At 43.9% G+C, this 21,103-nt stretch overlaps 1 protein-coding gene across 1 annotated transcript in view; it reads left to right on the forward strand.

Annotated features, from left to right (window-relative positions):
- The window catches only part of LOC149280702 (limbic system-associated membrane protein-like), a gene marked incomplete at its 5' end in the record, with an annotated part of 138,899 nt that extends 121,367 nt beyond the window's left edge, over window positions 1-17,532 (forward strand). The window contains 3 exons of the mRNA XM_089500123.1: window positions 14,648-14,782; window positions 16,753-16,873; window positions 17,289-17,532. Of these exons, the coding sequence (XP_089356249.1) occupies window positions 14,648-14,782; window positions 16,753-16,873; window positions 17,289-17,532 (500 nt within the window). The remainder of the gene's footprint in view (window positions 1-14,647; window positions 14,783-16,752; window positions 16,874-17,288) is intronic.
- Between the last annotated feature and the right edge of the window lie 3,571 nt (window positions 17,533-21,103).

The raw sequence follows: 21,103 nt of genomic DNA on the forward strand, positions 1-21,103 counted from the left end.
ATGAAACACGCTTCCTGCGCATGTTTGGGACACGCTGCGTCCGTGTCTCGTACTCCATGATCGAAGGTCACCAGCCTGCCGAGGCTGTTCTGAATTTCGGAACATCTTCTTGGTAACGGTTGCTAGGCGCACGCCATGGATGGCAAAGTTCAGGGTCAGTGTTTGCGGCAAGAAAAGAACTTGGGGGGGATTAGATGTTTAGCAAAGCGACCTTCTCTCCCCGCTGCGTTACTGCCCCCCCTCCCAACAGCGATAACTCCCCACCCCTCCACCTGTATACCTCCTGCTGCATGAATACAATATGTTAACCCTTTCACCGACAGCAAATGCATGGATTGCATTACACCAACAGGCCTCTTAAGTCTCCTCCGAAAACATCATTTATCTGATCTTTCAGGATAGCTTTATGCGTACCCCATGTGGTTCAATCATTCTCCTCCGTACAAAAGCCCCAAAATGATGTGGTTTTTCAGGATAATCTTGATCAAACCCAAGATCTCAAAATTTTATTGTCTCTACTACCTGCACTGAAAGGCAGTTCCAGGTTCCAACCTCCTCTGTTTTTTTCTTTTCCAATCCCAAGCACCGTATCGTGCCGTCTCATTATAGTAGGTCGTCTTCTTCAGAGATATCACTTCTGAGATATTTGCTGGGAGGGTTTCCGTGTCCCGCAGACTTCAATGGACTCTCACCGAGATAAATGAGCTTCCTGACGCTTCATTAAAACGCCGTCCCATCCCCCAATCACGCTGTGTTAGTCTCTCCGGCGTTGGCGTTTACTTCCACTTATTTTGACACGTATGTAGAGGATCATATGTGTGACACCTACACGGGTTTAATCTCTTTGCCACACCCCATCACCCCTCATAGTCACGCTTTAAAACAGATCTGTCATGTTCCCGTTCCATACGGTTCCAAATAATATACATATCAGAAGGAGCGGCCATCCTAACGTCCTGGTGACTTATTCCTCCCCTGCTTTCAACTTGCTAATTGTTGTCATATAGCTAATACATGCTCCCTTTATGGGATCGATAACAAAGCTCAGGCCCAAACAGCAACATAAGCCTTGGCATTGTACACAAGCCCCTGGCAGTATAGCCACATTGCCCACAGCTAATGTCAGAAACCCCCACCTTCTTCCTGGACTTCCTGGTGTTCACAGTCACTCACCGAACGCGAACCAACTCAGGGTGGGCAGGTAGAAGAAAGAAGAAGCAAGAAAGGTTAATCTGAGAATACAGCCTAGACTGCTGGGGTATATATAGGTTCGATGCTCCAGAATTAGTCGTAGTCGGGAGATATGAAGAGCAATATATTGCTCCTGGCTACATGCGCAACGACGTTCTCATCCAGAATTCAGAAATGGCCATATCAACACTACAGGACCGCTTAACCACCAACCAGATGAAAGGAATGTTGGCTGAATTCCCAGAATTATTCTGGGAACTCTGCCAACTCTGTAATAACTTGTAAAGGGCCAATTAAAGAGTTGGCAGAGTTCCCAGAATAAGTCTAGGAACGCAGCCAACTTAGATTAGAAGCACCCGTCTGTCCTGATTCATGTTTATCGAAGTCTATTATTCACAGAACTTCTTGAAACAGTTACTGCCAACATGTCCTTCCGTGTGTTTTATCGTTTCCTGCACAGGGTCTATATTGAGGAATGGGGGGGGGGGGCAAAAAAAGGCAGGGGCAAAAATGTATCCACTTCAGTTGGCCTACAAAGTGCTCACCTCGTCGTCTTCAGGGCAGGGTTTTCAATGGCTCGGGCTTCTCTGAGCATTCTTACCGTTGTTTGTGGTTTAGTCAGGACATTGAATCCCTTACTGTGGAGCAAACGTCACTTTAGTCGGGTAATTGAATCGATCCCATTATGTCTGGGAGTTCTAAAGACTTCCGTCTGGCCAATATCTCCAGCTTGTTCTTCATTGGTGGCCCAAAGTTCTAGATCAGAACTCTTGAACATATTGATACGGGTTCTTCACATTCTATATAGGATTCGTTGACATACCCAGCACACCCAGTACGGCTGCTCTTTTTTTTTTCTGGCACACAGAAACTCTTTATTCTAAGCTAATTACGTTCATTTGTAATGTTTTGTGTTGGCTTTCAAGATCTTTAAGATTTTATCTACTCATGGTTTTCTCAGTGTGGTCCTTTTTAAGACCCTGTCAGCAGATGTAACTCACATCACTGGAACTGATGAAGGTTGATTTGCAAAAAAAAAATAAAATGGAAAGCGCCGGAGGCTTTTTCTGCTCTTAGTGAGAGATACACATTTTATGGTGTTCCTCTAATTCTAATGTTTCTCCTGGGGAGCTCCTGTCTCATCCCAGCTCACATTTACCGAGTGGCATCGCGATGCCAAATGAATCCTTGATACGGTTTCTCACTCGCTTCCCAGTACATATGATCCCAAACAACTTGGAACAAAAACTATTATGCGAATATTTTTACAATTTCTTTTTTTTGGACCAATTCACTAAACCCCCAAAAAAATTCTAGAGTGTTTTTTTAAGTATTTTATTACGCATTCACTAAACAAAAGATAAATCGCTTGCACAGGGGGGTATTCTCAGAACCCTTCAGAACGCCTACTAACCTTGTCCAGCTCCATGGTCCTTACTTCTGAGTTCTGTGACATGATGATGTCATATGTTAGCTTTCTACTTTTTAAGCAAAGGCACCGCCAGGGCGGAAGTCAACTATGTAGCCTGAGCACACAGCACACATACACTATATGGACAAAAGTATTGGGACACCAAACACTGATAAAGACAGGGTTGGGTGGGTTTGTTGTGGAAGAACTTGAGTGGCCGCACAGAGCCCCCAACCTCAACCCCATCCAACACCTTTGGGATGAAACTTGAACAGAGATTGTGAGCCGGGTGTCTTGTCCAACATCAGTGCCGACCTCACAAATGCTTTACTGGATGAGCGGGCAAAAATTCCCACAGAAACTCCCCAAAATCTTGTGGAAATCCTACCCAGAAGAGTGGAAGCCGTTGGAGCTGCAAAGAGGGGACCAACTACATATTAATGTCTATGTATTTAGAATGTGATGTCATCAAAGTCCCTGATGGTGTAATGGGCAGGTGTCCCAATACTTTTGGCCATGCAGTGTAAGGAGTGCAACATAAAAATGTAAAGGGATATCTCAGCTATCCTATGCATTAAAGTTCATAGGTTGGCTGGAGTGTCCTTTCATTTAAGTGCTTGTTTTACATCACGAAGCAAAGCAGGTAGAAGGGAACCGCTCTTCCTGGGTGACCTTAGTTGTAATCCCGGCTGGTGGGGAGACGTCCAACGCTCGAGTCATTCCAAAAGAGGCATTATCATTAACACAATATTTATCATGCTTAATTGCATCTCGGCCGAATATTAAGAAGGCGCTTTTACTAGAACGGGCATCGCGGGAAAAGATCCATATATTCCACCTTTATGTATGTAAATTATTTCAATTTCCTTTCCATTTTGCTGTAAGACCCGTCTTCAAAGCGCTATTTGGAAAGGTCATTCTATTTTTGGATATTATTACATTTCAATTTTCATGTTTTAGTCCTTAAAATGTATTCAGAACATCATGTAAATTGCACTATTAAAAAAAAAATCTTACTTCATTTTGTGTTTAAAATTCTCACATTTCTGTAACGAAGATTGAAAAACCCCTTTTAAGGCGACAAATGAAAAAAAATATTTTCTGACCTTGGATATGGCCCATTTCCAGCTATAGTCGAGATTTGCGATGACAAATTATTGTGAAGGATGTCCCTCGGAGGGTCTGTAAGGGGGGCTTGCTGGACTCCTCGCACGAAGACATGGAAGACAATAACCCGTCCAATCATTTAACGGTTCCAGCGATCAACAAAAAAATTACCAACACTCTAAATCCAAACCTTCCAATAAATACATTATAGAAACATAAGGCTCACATAATGTGAACGAGGCTGGACATGACATCAAATCTCCTCCCTCCGCATGTTATTTAAATTTTTATTTCTCGGGACATAACCTTGGCAAATATCCCACTTAATAATATAATAATTATTTAACTCTAATAAATAATATAATTAATAATATAAATACGATCTAAATAATATAATAATCTAATTATAATAAATAATATACAATATCTTAATAATATCATAATTATTTAATTATAATTATAATAAATATCAATAATATATAAATAATACAATAAATATAAATAATATAATAATTCTGTAAATAATAAATACATAAATGATGTAAATAATAAATAAATTATGTAAATAATAAATAAATAATATAATTAATAATATAAATAATATATAAATATTATGATAATTATTTAATTATAATAAATAAATAATATCATAAAGGTGATCAGCCCCATATCCTATTTTGCATTTGCGGAAATTTAAATAGTAATTGTTCCAAAGCTCCCATCAAGAACTGGGCTTTGAGAAAAATGCAGAGTGCCTTTGATTCTGGGCCAAAAAGCAGATAACTAAGTGCTTACAATCTAAATCTATGCCACGCTCATAATCACATAGAAAATAAATACTCAGAGCGCACCTTTTGTGCACATGGCCTTTCTAGTCTCCTACACCGATTGTTCGAAAAGCATTCATGAAAGAATATTGTACCGATGCCAGCATAATTCTTTCTTCTAAATTTGTAGCCTTTTCACAAGGAAAACGTTTGCCGTTTCCAATTATAATGCACTAACCGCCCAAACCCCAATTCTGATTTTAAGATTCAAAGAACCGGCATAATAATCTGTTTGTTTGTTTTTCCGCCAATGCATTGTTTGCTTTTTTTTTTGTTTGTCAATGTTCCAAAAAGAAATGATCTTTTTGGAAAATTCCCCCCAAAAAAAATAAAAAAAAATACATTGGCGGAAAAAAACAACCCGATTATTATGCCAGTCCCATAATTTAATTTTTTTTTTAAAGTTTTTAGATTTGAATAAAAGATTATTTAAAAGTATACACAATTTATTTAGTATTTTTTTTTTTTTTTACTTTGGATATGATGGATCAAGATTTTTTTTTATTTTTTAGCGATAATCCTTTTATTGATATTTGGGGTCTTTTCATGGATATATTAGGTGGTAATGGTTACACTGGACCGTTTCTGTTTCTTTTCTGGAGTGTTCAAGGTTAACAACGACCTTGTTGAACAAACAAAATAAACTTGAGGGCCAGAAGGTACTTGGTCAAAAGGTGTAGGGGGGGGGTTCACAGCCCGCGTGAATATTACATCGAGTTCCGCCAGATTTGGGGAGATGATGAGGATCAGACTGAGAATGAACCCGCGTGTAAAGGCTTTGCTCCATCTAGAAGTGGTCTCCTCCAACATCCGACGCCTCGTTACGACCTCACAACGCTCTCTCGTCAGGACGGTATTCAGCGGGCAGAATAGATTAGCTCGGAGAACGGAACTGCAAACGATGCAAGAGGCGAGACGTGTTCGGTGTCATGCTAACCTTTATCAACCTGACGGCCCGAGAGCTTTAACACCCCCTCAGACAGCGGTCCGCGCGGAAGGACCTGTTTATATCGGTGGAGTTCTCGGCACGCGGCCTCTCGTCATCTTTCAGCTTCAGCCGACATCGAGAGCCGACGTCCTGCCGCTGTCCAAAGTGCTGAATGGGTGGAAATTCATGATGCGGAAACCTTCCAAGACGCTGACATCTAGAAACACCACGCCGAGTCTAATTCCCATCACCGGCGATGACAAGGGAACAGAAACATAGAACCTGCCGGCAGATCGGCCCCATTCGGCCCCCATCTGATCGCCCGTTTCTCCTGCTGTAAAGACTCAAACCTTAATCAGTCGTTGGTCTCGTCTTAGATTCAGGAGCCGTATGTCTATCCCATGCATGTTTAATACCCTCACTGTATTACCCTCTACCACCTCTGCTGGGACTCTGTTACGTCTATCTACCAAGGGGCAATTGGGGGGATTCTGCAGGCATTCCGCAAGTTAAAGGAGCCACACAGCTATCATATGCATTAAAGTACACGTGATGGCTGGAGCATCCCTTTAGAGTTGCTTAGTTATGGAAACTTTAAAAATAAAGTAAAAAGTTATCATTTAAGCACATTAATAGAGTCTATTAGGATACGAGACGGCCGGGTACATTTTATTACAATACAGAAACTTAATAATAACTAAATATTTTTCACATTTTAATAAGAGTAGCTCGACTCTCTTAATGAGTTCTGTTTGGACCACAGGAGACAATAAAGTGAGAAAGATCGACTGCTTGCACATTATAGAAATGAACCATCAAGCACTGCTGAGATTACCAAATGTAATAAAAAATGAGTAATTACTTCGAAACAATATCTTTGGATGTGATTAAGATGGCTTTGCTGTCCAATATGCCTTAAGTTAATTTTTAGCCAATTAACCAACTCGTGTATCGGCGAACATAGAATCAGCCGCGCGTGCTTAAATTATCCCTCTCCCACTTCTGCTGGGAGGCTGTTCCACTTATCCATCACCCTCTCAGTAAAGTAAAACTTCCTTCCGTTCCATCTGAGCCTCTGACCCTCTAGTATTAGATTCCGGTCTTACAATACAGGTAGCTAAAAGTATTATATATAGTATATATATATATATATATATATATATATATATATATATAATCAGACAATTTAAAAATGACAATAACATTAGCCTCCTTAAGAAAAGTTGGTAGAGAAGGAGAAGCCGGCCTTGATCTTATGAGCTAACAATCTATTGGTTGGTTGGGGGATAAGACAGGAGAAGACATCTGCTTATTTATAGACTTGGGCACCAGGGGGCTCTTCGTATTCCGCGAATATTCGCCTGGTCCTGTCTTCTCTTCGGGCGAATATTCGCGGACATTCTTCGTGTTCGGTTTTTCTTAAGGGGTTAATACGGGGTTAACGCAGCTCTGGCGCCAGGAGTTTAAATGTCCGTATGAGCAACTCTATTGGTCGTCAGCAGGGGGCTCGTTTGCCAATGGTTGATGGCAGACGAGCCCCCTGCTGGCGACCAATAGGGTCGCTCGTACAGACTGTTAAACTCCTGGTGCCGTAATTGTCCGGCAGATGCCATTGGTCTCCCTGTTCTATCATTTATTAACTGATAGAACAGGGAGACCAGTGGGATCTGCCGGGTAAGTTGCAGCATTGGGGTTAACTTTTTAACTTTCATTAGGGGTTAACTTTTAACTTTAGGCTCCTGGTGCACTTGTTGCACCTTAAGGGGTTAAGGGGCTGTGCGAGTGAGCCTATTGGTCGCTTGCACGGCCCTTTAACCTATGGATTTCCGCTCCCATTATCCATAAATCCATAGGTTCGCTGTCAGGGGTTACAAAGGCCGTGCGAGTGAGCCTATTGGTCACCTGCAGGGTCTTCCTCTGGCATCAACCAATTGGTTGATGCCAGAGGAGGTCCCTGTAGGCGACCAATAAGCTCATTCGCACTGCCCTGTAACCCGTGACGGCGAACCTGCGGATTTCCACTTCCGCGAACTGCCGCGATGCCGCGAAGACAAGGTAAGTTAGAAGAGGAAGGGACTGGGGAGATGTTACAGGGTCACCGTACCCAAGGCTGGGTACCCCTGTTTGAGGGCTGAGGAATCACCAGTCAGTCCCTCATACGGATCGCACTCAGCTATCCACGGATCATCCAGACCACCATTCGTAGTAAACCAAGAAGAACTTATATACAATCTCAATGCAATGTGCACCGAACCCAACCCCCAATCCCATCAGCCACATCCCATCACAAATCCCATCAGCCACATCCCATCACAAATCCCATCAGTATACAGGGGATGTATCAGGTGAGGGGATTACAGAATACAATGGGTTCCCCCACCTGTGTTATCCCCCCTGTAGTGCGGGGGCCGTCTGGGCAGACAGGGCTGTGCTGGCTGATTAAGAGCCCCAGCCAGATTTTAGGATCGTCTCTTTGAAGGCTGGGGCTGAATCCACATCAGTCTCTGGGCCGGTTACACAATAAACACAATATAATATATTACCGGGTCACGGTATACAGAACCGGACACAAAAGTGCTCCGTGACCCGGCTAAACTTCATATGACACATGAGCCAGCTAGCCTGGCCCTGTCACAGATCTCCCCCTTGACCAACGGTCCGGCAGACCAGGCAGATCCACACGGGTCTGCTGCAGGCTGTCCGAGTGGACAAAGTTCAAAGGTGCAGGCCTTAGTTCATGGCCCCCTTTGTCAGAATCATCCATTGAAGGTGGGCCAGGGCCCTGGTTGCCCAAAAGGATAGTCAGTAGTCCTCTGTGAATTGGAGGACGGTCCCAGCTCAGCCGGGGGCACATGGCTATCCCCCTCACCGGGGTAACAGGGGCACGTGGAGACTCTTGCTCCCTAGTCTTGGGAACTGAGTCTGGGGCAGCTGCCAGGCCAGGGTGGTTGCATGGATGGAAAACCCTGCTGATCGGGCCGGGGGCACTCGGGGAACCAGGGAAACACTTAGAGGTAGTAAGAGGGGCCTCTACCGGGACACTGGAGTGACCTAGGGGACACTCTGGGACAAGAACGGGTGCCCTTACGGGGTTATTAGGCGAGCTAAGCAGCACTGCGGGGTACTCAGGGGACCCAGGGGAATACTCCGGGGCAGGGACAGGTGCCAATACTGGACCACCGGGAGGGTTAAGCAGACCCTCGATCTTCCTCTCTGGGACAAGTGCCTCTGCCTGGGCACGGGGAGAGTCAGAGGAACACTCTGGGACAGTGACCTGGGCTTCTAGGAGGACACTTGGGGAACCAGGGATCACTTCGGAGAACACAGGGATAGGAACCAGGGCCTGCGCCAGGCTACTGAGAGGACCCGGGGAACTCGGCAGCCCCTCTGGCGCCCTCGCTAGGTCGGGGAACGGTGCCTCTACCGGGTCACCGGGGACTTCAGTGGGAACCTCTGGGGCAGTGACCCGGGCTTCTTCCAGGACACTCGGGAAATCAAGGGGACAATCTGGGGCCCTGGCTTCTACGGGCATAGCTAGGGGTTTGGTGAGGGGGATTGTGCCACTTACTCGGGCGGTGGGGACAGTCATCTCTTCTGCCGGGGTAGAGCAGCCAGGGTTGTTGGTGAGGACTTGGGTCGGAGCTTTTGGCTTCCTCCTCCGCTTCTTTTTGCTGGCGAGGACCTCGGTTCTTCTCGCCAGGGCAGGGGCCGCGGAGTAGGTGAAGAGGACCTCGGTCCCACTCCTGCAAGTTGTAGTACCATGCTCCCAGTCTCCTTGTAACTCCTGGAGCTCCACTCTCCGCAGCAATTCTTTATAGTGCCTCTCGAGCTGCCATTCCTCTTGGACCAGGCAATCCATAACAGCCTCCAGCTCGGGGGGAATAGCATAAACCAGGACTTCTGCACGGTTGTCCCAGATTGTATCCCTGCGGTACTGGCAGGGGCTTCCGAAGGACGAGTCAAATTGGAAGGCATCATATATCAGTCCTGGGTCGACGGGGCTATACAGCATCAGAGGGTCGCTGTGGTCTTCACCTGCTAACTGCTGGGAGAATCCCTGGTAGCGGCTCTGGAGGTCGAGCTCTGCATATATGAGACCCCTCAATTCGTCTTCCCACTCCGGCAACGGGTTCTCCCCCAGGAGTGGAACTCGTATATCCCACATTGTCCAGTACTGTGCCCAGTACGTTTCAAAGTGGGGATGGGAGAAATCATCCCTCCAGTCTGCAGGCGCAGACTCTAACTGCCATTGCTGGTGTTCCAGCTCACACACCTCGGCTGTAACCCGGTCTGTCTCATCCTCTGGTTCTTGGAAGGGTTGGATATCCTGGTATGATATTTTGGTGTTCTGTTCCCCTAGTCTGGGAGATACAGACCCACTCCGGCTCAGTTCCTGGTGACACATTTTAATCACCGCCGTCACTTGCTCCGATGTAGCCCCTCCTGGGTACAGGGATAGGTGCCATAGAATGTTCTTTTGTAGAGCACTCAGTCCGAGGCTCTCCTCTGGGCCATCCTGGTGCCGGTCCATCTCTCTGCAGTCCGCAATCAGAGTAGCCTTTCCTTTGCTACAAACCTCCAGGAGCTCTCTCGGTGTCTCTCGTCTGCAATCCCAGTTGGTGGTTTGGATTTCACCCAAATCGTGGGATTCTTCCCACCGCTGCCAACCAATGTTACAGGGTCACCGTACCCAAGGCTGGGTACCCCTGTTTGAGGGCTGAGGAATCACCAGTCAGTCCCTCATACGGATAGCACTCAGCTATCCACGGATCATCCAGACCACCATTCGTAGTAAACCAAGAAGAGCTCTCTTTATTACAAACACACAGAATTTATATACAATCTCAATGCAATGTGTACCGAACCCAACCCCCAATCCCATCAGCCACATCCCATCACAAATCCCATCAGTATACAGGGGATGTATCAGGTGAGGGGATTACAGAATACAATGGGTTCCCCCACCTGTGTTATCCCCCCTGTAGTGCGGGGGCCGTCTGGGCAGACAGGGCTGTGTTGGATGATTAAGAGCCCCAGCCAGATTATAGGATCGTCTCTTTGAAGGCTGGGGCTGAATCCACATCAGTCTCTGGGCCGGTTACACAATAAACACAATATAATATATTACCGGGTCACGGTATACAGAACCGGACACAAAAGTGCTCCGTGACCCGGCTAAACTTCCTATGACACATGAGCCAGCTAGCCTGGCCCTGTCACAGGATAGTGGTAGACGAAGACGATCACGAAGATCTTCGTGGTGTGAGTCTTCGTCTTCGCCTACGTTTTACCGCCGCTGTCTTCTCTTCAGCGTGTCTTCGGAACGAACACGAAAACGCACTCTTCCTGTTTGTTTCCATGTTCGCCCGAAGACGAATGCACAAGTCTACTTATTTAGAGGCTCAACGGGAGTTGGCAAGGCAGACCCGCAACCATAGCTCGACTGATACGGCCAACGGTACTTGTAATTATAACCCAGAATTATATATTTTGGCCAATTTAGGCAATATTTATATTAAGCGAATCATCATTTAACCTTCAAACGGTAACCGGAGTAGAAGAGACCTCCACGTGATATCTCCACAATTAGTAAAAAGATAAATTGCAGCTGCTTAGGAACCTTATCGCAAACTCACTGGCAGGTAAATTGCAAGCGTACACACGCGCCATCACTCACTGTCATTCCCGTCCCGCTGATGTGCTATTAAACAACAAATTTTACTTTTTGCGCATTTAATTCCTTGCATATTAATTGACTGCTTTCAAATAAAACAGTTCATTAAAAAAAAAAATGAATAAATAAATCGGAGACGCAAGGTTAAATTCCCTGCTTTAGAACGGGGGGTTCCGAGTCTCCCACCACTGTCTGGAAACAGATGGATCCAAATCTCCGAGCATCATTCTTTCTATACAATCTCCATAGGCTTAAGTCCCATAACATTTTTAGCGGCTTGGAAATGCAAATCGGCTACAATAATTACTTTTAGATAAGTCGGAATGGGAGTAAAAAAAAACTCTTTGGATATAATAGATTCTGTAAATCCGTGCGAGATAATGTATACAGCTACTCACTCTAGAAGAAAACTAGTTGGAATTTACTTTTATGCCTACATTTAATTATTATTCCCTATGTCAGACGTATTATTACCATGTAGTTCATGTATGTTAACTAGGGGGCGCTGTTGGTTTTTAACCGTGCCATTGCAAACATAGTTGGTCACCGGCTCTAGAAACCCAAGGCTGTTCTTACTGTCTGTTTAAAGAGACCATAAGGCCCCATGACAAGCAACATTGTATTATAAGTCAGTAGCTATTGTATATCAGAACAGTTTATGTGCCGTTTATGAATTCATAGATAGACAGGGGCAACAAGTGTTGCAAAATTTTGTTTTTCTGGATATAAAACCATAGAGTAACTAACAAGATAGACCACAATCGAAGGAAAAAAACAGATTATCAGTGCTGCCATCTACTGGTGTGGCTGGCTATGCGCACAGCACATCACACACTGATTATCAGTGCTGCCACCTACTGGTGTGGCTGGCTATGCGCACAGCACATCACACACTGATTATCAGTGCTGCCACCTACTGGTGTGTCTGGCTATGCACACAGCACATCACACACTGATTATCAGTGCTGCCACCTACTGGTGTGTCTGGCTATGCACACAGCACATCACACACTGGTTATCAGTGCTGCCACCTACTGGTGTGTCTGGCTATGCACACAGCACATCACACACTGGTTATCAGTGCTGCCACCTACTGGTGTGGCTGGCTATGCGCACAGCACATCACACACTGATTATCAGTGCTGCCACCTACTGGTGTGGCTGGCTATGCGCACAGCACATCACACACTGATTATCAGTGCTGCCATCTACTGGTGTGTCTGGCTATGCACACAGCACATTATAAATAGTAGAAGGCTTCCATTGAGCTCTGTTGTAGGATTGAGGTTGGCCCTTCATAATGCATAGTTAAATCAGTGAGATGAAATGTGTACTAAAAATGTGATTTGCCCCCAGTCACCTCTTCCCACTTTATTCTCAGGGGGTCTAACAGATAACTTCATGAGAAATGAAAACAGGTTGGATATGTACAAGAAGAAAAAAAAATATGGCAGTGAAGACCCCATATTAAAATAATGAAGAAAGAGATATTGTACTTATCTTTTCCATCAGCATCAGTGTCTTGCCGGTTTTATTGCAGTACTTATAAAAAATTGAACATTTAGCGAAGCCCTTACTTAGGCTGACAGGTTGTCGGCACAGATGAAAACTAAATAGCACGGCAGACAAATCACGGCTGTTTTCCAGTTGTGCTTTGCACCCTTGATCGTGCCCCTGGTGTATTTAATCTGTAAATGTCATATGCATTCAGTATAAAGATCGCTCGGCCGAGACCTTCCGCCGAGAACCGGCAGCCGTCCAGGAGATGGCCAGTCGGTTCTACCATTTATTATGCAGGTTGGAGGCAGCTACAGTACAATGTGTAAAATAAAAAAAACCAAACATATAGAAACCCAAAAAAACACTCCAGATTCGGCAAAGATGTTGTAGGCGTTATGGTGACCACGTTTCGGAAGTCATGAATATTGACGCTCTATGGTTACATTGTTACAGCAGCGAGATTGGGGTTAGTGCAGAAAATAACATTTAGGTTTATTCCAGTCCCTTGTTTCTCCTGCTGTAACGACTCAAACCTTAATCAGTCGTTGGTCTCGTCTTAGATTCAGGAGCCGTATGCCTATCCCATGCATGTTTAATCCCCTCACTGTATTACCCTCTGCCGCTTCTGCTGGGAGGCTGTTCCCCTTATCCACCACCCTCTCATTAAGGTAACTTGTTTTTAAATTAATTTAAAAAAATACCCCTATATATAATCTTGCATCATCACGTAACCGCGGTATCCTAAAGGAGACTGTATGGCTGTCCCTGATTGTACCCAAATCATGAGATATTTTGAGTGACTTTCCCGTTTCAACCACAACACTGAGCTGATGCTTTATGGCAATGCTAATGAAGTCCATTCCTCCATAGACTTTCGTTAGTCAGAGAGTCTGGCTGGGTGATTAAGACTGAGCCATTCTATTGTTCCCCACAGGCAGTATGATAAGGAGTCGGGGTGTTTAGTAGATCGGGGATCAAATAACATTTCAAATGAAAACATTATGTTTTGGGGCAAAAACAGGTTAAAACAGAGAACAGAGCAATATTTTTGAAAAAGTATTTTTAATCTGCTACTAGTGATAAAAAACTAGTGGGAAATCCTCTGTAAGAAGTGAGTGTATTTAATTTATACCCAAAATAGACATTTTTAAATATGTTTTATGGTGTCTATAGCGCCACCTATGCCTCACCCTCAAGCACTTCACCCTAAGAAACATTTCAAAGCATCTATAATTCACCAACCCCATTTACTAAGCTTAATCAGTCAGGACACCTTTCTGTTTTCACACTTCTTAGCGAAGGCCCCCGTTAGCAATTTGGAAAAGAGACTTAATAACAAAGTGACAGATCTATCACTCGCCGCACGGGCCGCCGAAAACCAGAAATTAAAAATAAAAGAGATATTGATTGTTCTGTCTTTGTAGGGGAAAGCGTGCATTGAAGGTTCCTTGAGGACGGACGCTCTGTTCTCTCTGTATAAAGCATCCTCCTTGTTTGGTTATTCTTAAAAGAAGCTGCTAGCTCTTCTCCGTTACATTATCACCTTTGAACGGGGAGGAAAAAGTCCACGTATTTTCAAACTAGACTTTCTACTGATTTCTTGGCCAACAGCTCCATCTCCAGTTTGGAATGGTGCACGGAATTCAGTCGATTGCCACAAAAATGGGTATTTTTGATTTTTGTTCAATACCAGAAATGGTGGCAACTCCTCCCCCCCCCCAAAAAAAAATCCCAGGGAATTTTTTTATATTTTTAGAGACAGAAAGAAAGTAAATTTATAAAAATTGTCTTTGTGGTTTATAATATTTTTTTTTCAAAAACTTTTTAACAGTTTTAAGGTATTTTTACTGCTAAACGTTGCCTATTTAAGCAACGTGCAGAAAGTTATAACAATTTTCCTGATCTAGTGATTTATGTATCACTCTGTGTATCTGTTTTTTGGAGTTTTTGTGGGTATTGGTCGATCTACGCAGCGCCGTCATGTTCGTGACGTTATGTTTTTTTTTCAGCCCGGGAGTTCGAGGGGGAGGAGGAATTCCTGGATATTCAGGGGATCACGCGGGAGCAGTCTGGAAAGTACGAGTGCAAGGCAGCCAATGAAGTAGCGTCCGCAGATGTCAAGCAAGTCAGGATTACTGTGAACTGTGAGTATGACCAGGGCCTTATATACCATGAGGCGAGTGGGTGGGGCTAAGTTTGGACCACGCCCAATGATACCTGTCACGGAGCTGGCTAGTCCGACCGACTACCTCCGCTGTCTTGTGCTCCCTTAGCCTGGGACAACACACTTTCCCCGGTTCCCCAGTCACTCGCCGAGACTCAGTGTAGGGTAAAACCAAACGAAGACTGATTTATTTTAGACACACAGAGCTGGATATATCCAGCAAAACACACATTAACATAAAACAAGATATTGGGACACAAACCGCCCCCTTAATCTGCCTCTCAGAGACAACAGGGGCAGTAACGGGATTAACAATACAATAGGGGGGAGACTGATTTATACAACATTAAACATCAAAGAATGGCAGTCACTCCCTGGTGGCAGATCCTGGCTGTCCGCTGGAGATAATCCCCTCAGCCAGTGATGAGATGATACTGCTGGGGGTAGCCACAGAAGTCTCTACAAACCCAGGGCCCATAGTCAATAGGGAGGAGGCTGGCAGTCAGGCTTCTCCAGTGGCCCCAGTGATGGAGGCTTCCGTCACAATACCCATTGGCGACATCTAGTGGCGCTCAAGCTATTGACGCCTGGGAATGAAATCCAGCCGTCTGATTAACCCCCTGACTGCCAGAGGGGTACATGATGCATTAGAGAACAGAAAGCAGATTAACCCCTGAGAGCCAGAGGTATATGTGAAGCATTAGAGAACAGAAAGCTGATTAACCCTCTCAGTGCCAGAGGTGGTGTACCATATGTTACAAAACATAGGCATATTAACCCCCTGAGTGCCAGAGGGGGTGCGGGATGCAATAGAGAGCAGAAAGTAGATTAACCTATTGATTGCCAGAGGTGTGTGTGCATGTGATGCATTGCGTAACAGAAAACATATTAACCCACTGATTGCCAGAAGGGTGTGCAATATGTTATAGAACAGAAAGCAGATTAACCCCTTAGAACCAGAGGTATGTGTGATGCATTAGCGAACAGAAAGCTGATTAACCCTCTCAGTGCCAGAGGTGTGTACAATATGTTACAAAACATAGGCATATTAACCCCCTGAGTGCCAGATGCGTGATGCATTACAGAGCAGAAAGTAGATTAACCTATTGATTGCCAGAAGGATTTGTGCATGTGATGCATTACAGAATTGAAAGCAGATGAACCCTCTGAGCGAAAGTGGGGTGTTCAATACATTACAGAGGAGATGCAGATTAATGTACTGAGTGCTAAAGGGCACATTACAAAAATAATATATATTTTTTTAAATTGACACCTGGAAGATATTCTGGGGAGGACATGCAAAATAAAATGACTTGAAATAACAAAGAACATGCGGTATCTGGAGGTTTTGCTTAAGGCGATTTAAGTGGGGAAGTAAATGAAATTCAAGCACAGAGATTGGGAGACAAGAAAAGAAGCTTTGCCAAAATAATCCTTATTATTGTATTCGACATTTGATGTTTTCTTAGAAACGGATAGTCGACGAGCTCTTGAAATGGAGAATATAAAAAAAAAACCACATTTCGGATCAAACAGCAAGATAATTAATATTCTTTCCACTCAGGTTTTATTATTTATTTATTTTTAATTGGAACTGGATACATTTATAGATCCTAACCAGGATACTCTACTAGAGGTCTTTTTCCTGCTGTAAACTTGAATCAGTCGTTGGTCTCGTCTTAGATTCAGGAGCCGTATGTCTATCCCATGCATGTTTAATACCCTCATTGTATTACCCTCTACCACTTCTGCTGGGAGGCTGTTCCCCTTATCTAACACCTTCCCAGTAAAGTAAAAAATCTAATTCTATTTAGCATTCTATTTACAATGGTTATGTTTGTGAGAACTAAATTCCATGTCTCTTTGTAGCTATTTCTACCAAGCACCCCAAGACAAAAACGTGAATGTCTGTAGGTGGAAGATTTTAATTTTTTTGTTCTATCCTTACAGACCCTCCTATCATAACCGAATCCAAGAGCATTGAAGCCATTACTGGGAAGCGGGCATCCCTGCGCTGTGTGGCCAACGCTGAGCCTATCCCTGATTTTGAGTGGTACAAGGATGACACAAGGTAAGCCACCAACAAGCCTATCCCATGCATTTTTAAATTCCCTCACTGTATTACCCTCTACCACTTCTGCTGGGAGGCTGTTCCACTTATCTACCACCTTCCAAGTAACCAAAAACATCTAAATGTAATCTAAAGTTTAGCCAACACGTAAAACATACAGCCATCTTTGTTTAATGTCCTTAAAGCAATAAAAAAAAAACCCTCGCAATCATTGTTTTTATTCTAAAACCTCAATCTGCAGTGATGGCCCCGGGTAAAGCAGCAGACCCCCGACCGCCGTCTACCATTAAAAAGTATTTAATCTTAATCGTGGTTTACATGGCGACTGCGCTAGATCTGTAAATGTGGATTTAAATGGAAAAAATGATCCCATTATGAAGCTAATCGTAGGTTTTTTTTTTTATTTTGCTTATAGGTTAAACAGCGCCCAGGGCTTGGAAATAAAGAGTATTGGAAACCGATCTACTCTGGTGGTCGCCAACGTCACTGAAGAGCATTACGGGAACTACACCTGTGTGGCTACTAACAAACTAGGGGTCACCAACACCAGCCTATACCTCTACAGTGAGTATACACTCAAATATGAGCCTACCTCTATAGTGAATATACACTCAAATGCAAGCCTATCCGTATACAGTGTGGATGCCCACAAATATTAGCCTATAGCTCTAAGGTGAGTATACACTCAAGTATGAGCCTATTCCTATACACTGAGTATCCTCTATAAGTCCTGGCAAATGGCCATGGATGGTTTCAGTTCTTTCTTCTCAAAAACAGATATTGCTGAACCAGCCCCGCAGGAAGACAGCCCAAGGTCCATAGTTGGCCAGCTTCCATAGAGTAAGATACTACCCGTCACACTACACTTGGTTAGGAGTTTTAGGTGGCATCTAGAGCCTCTTTTTTAGTGGAAGAGGACGATATGGAGCCGAGCCAGCACCAACCTGTCCTCTGTTTTAGGATTTTTGACCTTGTGAGTGCCGACCTTGATAAAGCTCATGGAGTGGCTCATCTGTGGTTCAACAAAATAAAGCCATTGATCTGGCTTTGGCTTGTCCCGCATCACAGGCCCACCTCGCTGTTACATTGTGTCTTTTAAAACAATATTTTTATTATTTTTATTTATTATCTTTGTCGTTGGGTGTTGGTATCATTGGATTCTCAAACTCAGCTAGCGGTTACAGTCGTGGCGCAGGCACAGATTGTTTAATGGGTGGCTAAGCTCCTAGCACAATAAGAGTTAAAGCGATAGTGAAGGTTTTTTAGATTTCCGATAAAATTAATCCGAAACTCGGGATAAACTGCAGCGAATGAGCCCGAGCTGACCGTCGAGGAATGAGATCGCTTCGGAAGAGGCTATCAATATATTAATCTTATGTGGCGACGCGAAGCTCTGCTTGTTTGTTTAAAACAAAATATTAATCAATTATTCAGTGTGTGGGGGCATTAAAAATGAATGCTGGATAGTGCGTAGGGATATTCTTATAGACTTTGAGATTGCCCCTTCCAACATGCGCGAGTATTCAAAATACATTTGAGCAGTGTCCTCCTTACCTTATTTTTTGTAAATCCAAATTGTTATGCCATGCATTGTTTGTTATGTGCTGCCTATGCATTGTACACCGCTGCGGAATATAATGGCGCTATATATATCAATAAATTATAGTAAGCGTTACCTTTAATTAACATATAGGCTGCGCTGCCATCTTGTGGCTAAATCAGGCATTGCAGCTAATTATCTACGGTGATTGTTAACTTTTGTAGGATTTTCTGAACCTCCCTATTCCGCTATTCACATTCATTTCATTCATTTACTTTAGTTTGCTGTAATTGCAGCTCTTGGTTCTGCCGGAGGAGTTATTTCAGATAAATGGGAAAGAATATAAAAGCGAAAAAGAACAGCTTCCTTCTCTTGTTTAAAGTTGTACTGTAAAGGCAGCCATGCAATGAATATGATTTGTCTTTCTGTAACAATGTTTAAGCTGTACCCTAAATGAAAGCACCACCTGTCAAGTCTCCCACTTTAGTTTATCCACTCCCTCTTGGTTCCCAAATCCCCTGATGTCTCTCTTTCTTACTGTACTCCCCTATCCTCCCCCGATGCTCCTCTTTTCTCCCCCGATGCCCCTCTCTCCTCCCCCGATGCCCCTCTTTTCTAGGAGGTCAGAATGTTTGCAGGGTATGAGGGGATCGCAGGGTTCTACAGCCCTAAAAGCCCCGATAATGTGTATAGAAACAGCAGGAAACGGCTTTATAAATTAAACTGGGTAAATAAAACCCATTATTCTTCCTCTAAATGCCCCACCCAGTTACACAAATAGCCCTGCCCCAGCCACGCCTCTAACCACAGCCACTAAATAAAAAAGCCACTCAAAACCACATGAAGCCAGAATTTATTGGTTGTCATCTTTGCCCCTTTTTTTATGCAAGACATAGGAGTAGAAAAAAATGTCTTCTTGTGGAGTTAAATACCCCATATGAGATAAAAGTAACACGCTGTGGGGATGTATGGAAAGGACCCGATTTTGTTTATTCACAGAAACAAACAGGGTTTACTTTACTGAGAGGGTGGTAGATAAGTGGAACAGCCTCCGAGCAGAAGTGGTAGAGGGTAATACAGCGAGGGTTTTAAACATGCATGGGATAGACATACGGCTCCTGAATCTAAGACGAGACCAACTACTGATTAAGGTTTGAGTCTTTACACCTTTAATCCCCATTGTGTTAAGCATCACAAATCCAGTATCTACTATCTAGAACCATAAAAAGAACCGGGACAGTCATCTCAAACTGTGCGTTTCTTGTATTTCCTCACTGGGGGAAGGAATATCCTGTCGCACATGACTTGCCTTTCATAGCAGGGCACAATGTCAGGCTGAGGAAGTGAGAGGTGCGCTGGAAAATGCTTCCCCCAGGCTCCTGCTATAAGAAGTGGCAGCTTTAAGGTCAGGGCGCAGCAAAGTACCTAAAACCTTTAATATAAGTCTGTAAACGTCTCTAAACATAAATCAGATTAAATAAAGAAACGGCGTTAATCTCCCAGCTGTTAGGTAGTCGTTTACTCCAAACGAACGGGATAATATTCATCTAATTACGAGCTGTCATCTGAGATGTAAATTATACCCTAATGCCAGCTAGGAATTAAACGTGTTTATAAAATAGGAAATGTCTCCAGAAGCTGTAATCAAGCCCTGGAATGTGTATTTTTATCATTTATATTAATAACCTTTCCTTCGCTAAACATCACAAAAAATCCAGAAAACAGAGAGACAGACGAATTCCAAAAGGCTGAAATGAGATTTCTTCTAAATTCTGAATTTAAGTGTATTCACTATACAGGGGCTGGCTCACTGATTTAACTATACATTATACAGGGGCCGGCTCGCTGCTTTAACTATACATTATACAGGGGGCCGGCTCGCTGCTTTAACTATACATTAAAGTCGATTGGTGTCCAGGATATTAGCCATTTTATTTTATCCAATTTTGTTTTAATTTTTTTCCTCCCCAGAGTGCGTTTTACCCACAAACCCCCTTCCCGCCTCAGGTCAGTATATCACGACGCGTCTCAGACTGTCCAGGTCATTCTCCAAAATACCGCCTCAGTGTCCAGCCTGTGCGAGCCGCGAAGCCGCCACATTTTGGTTGTTATGACTGGGAACAGTGTAGCAATCGCAGAAGCATTCCATGGGTTGCTATGGCGATTGCAACGTAACACAAAGTTACAGCGACAGGAGAATTAAACATCCCTTCACCGAGCATTACGAAGAACTGACCCTGAGAGCTTCATTATATACATTATACAGGGCTGGCTCACTGATTTATCTATATATTATACAGGGGGCCGGCTGACCGATTTAACTATACATTATACAGGGCCGCCTCACTGATTTAACTATACATTATACAGGGGCCAGCTCACTGATTTATCTATACATTATACAGGGGCCGGCTCACCGATTTAACTATACATTATACAGGGGCCGGCGCACTGATTTAACTATACATTATACAGGGCGTCTCACTGATTTAAGTATACATTATATAGGGGCCGGCTCACTGATTTAACTATACATTATACAGGGCCGGCTCACTGAATACTGAATGTATTCCTGATGGATCGGAGTCATTGAAGAACTTCCACTGTCAGATTAATGCGGATATCAGCCACCCTTTCTACAAACCATTTATCAGAATCTTTAATTATTCCGCCCCGGGTCGGATAAGAAA

The sequence above is a fragment of the Sceloporus occidentalis genome, unplaced genomic scaffold (genome assembly GCF_023333645.1).
Source record: "Sceloporus occidentalis isolate IW3139 unplaced genomic scaffold, rSceOcc1.0.p SCAF_148, whole genome shotgun sequence".
In the NCBI taxonomy this organism is placed as follows: domain Eukaryota; kingdom Metazoa; phylum Chordata; class Lepidosauria; order Squamata; family Phrynosomatidae; genus Sceloporus; species Sceloporus occidentalis.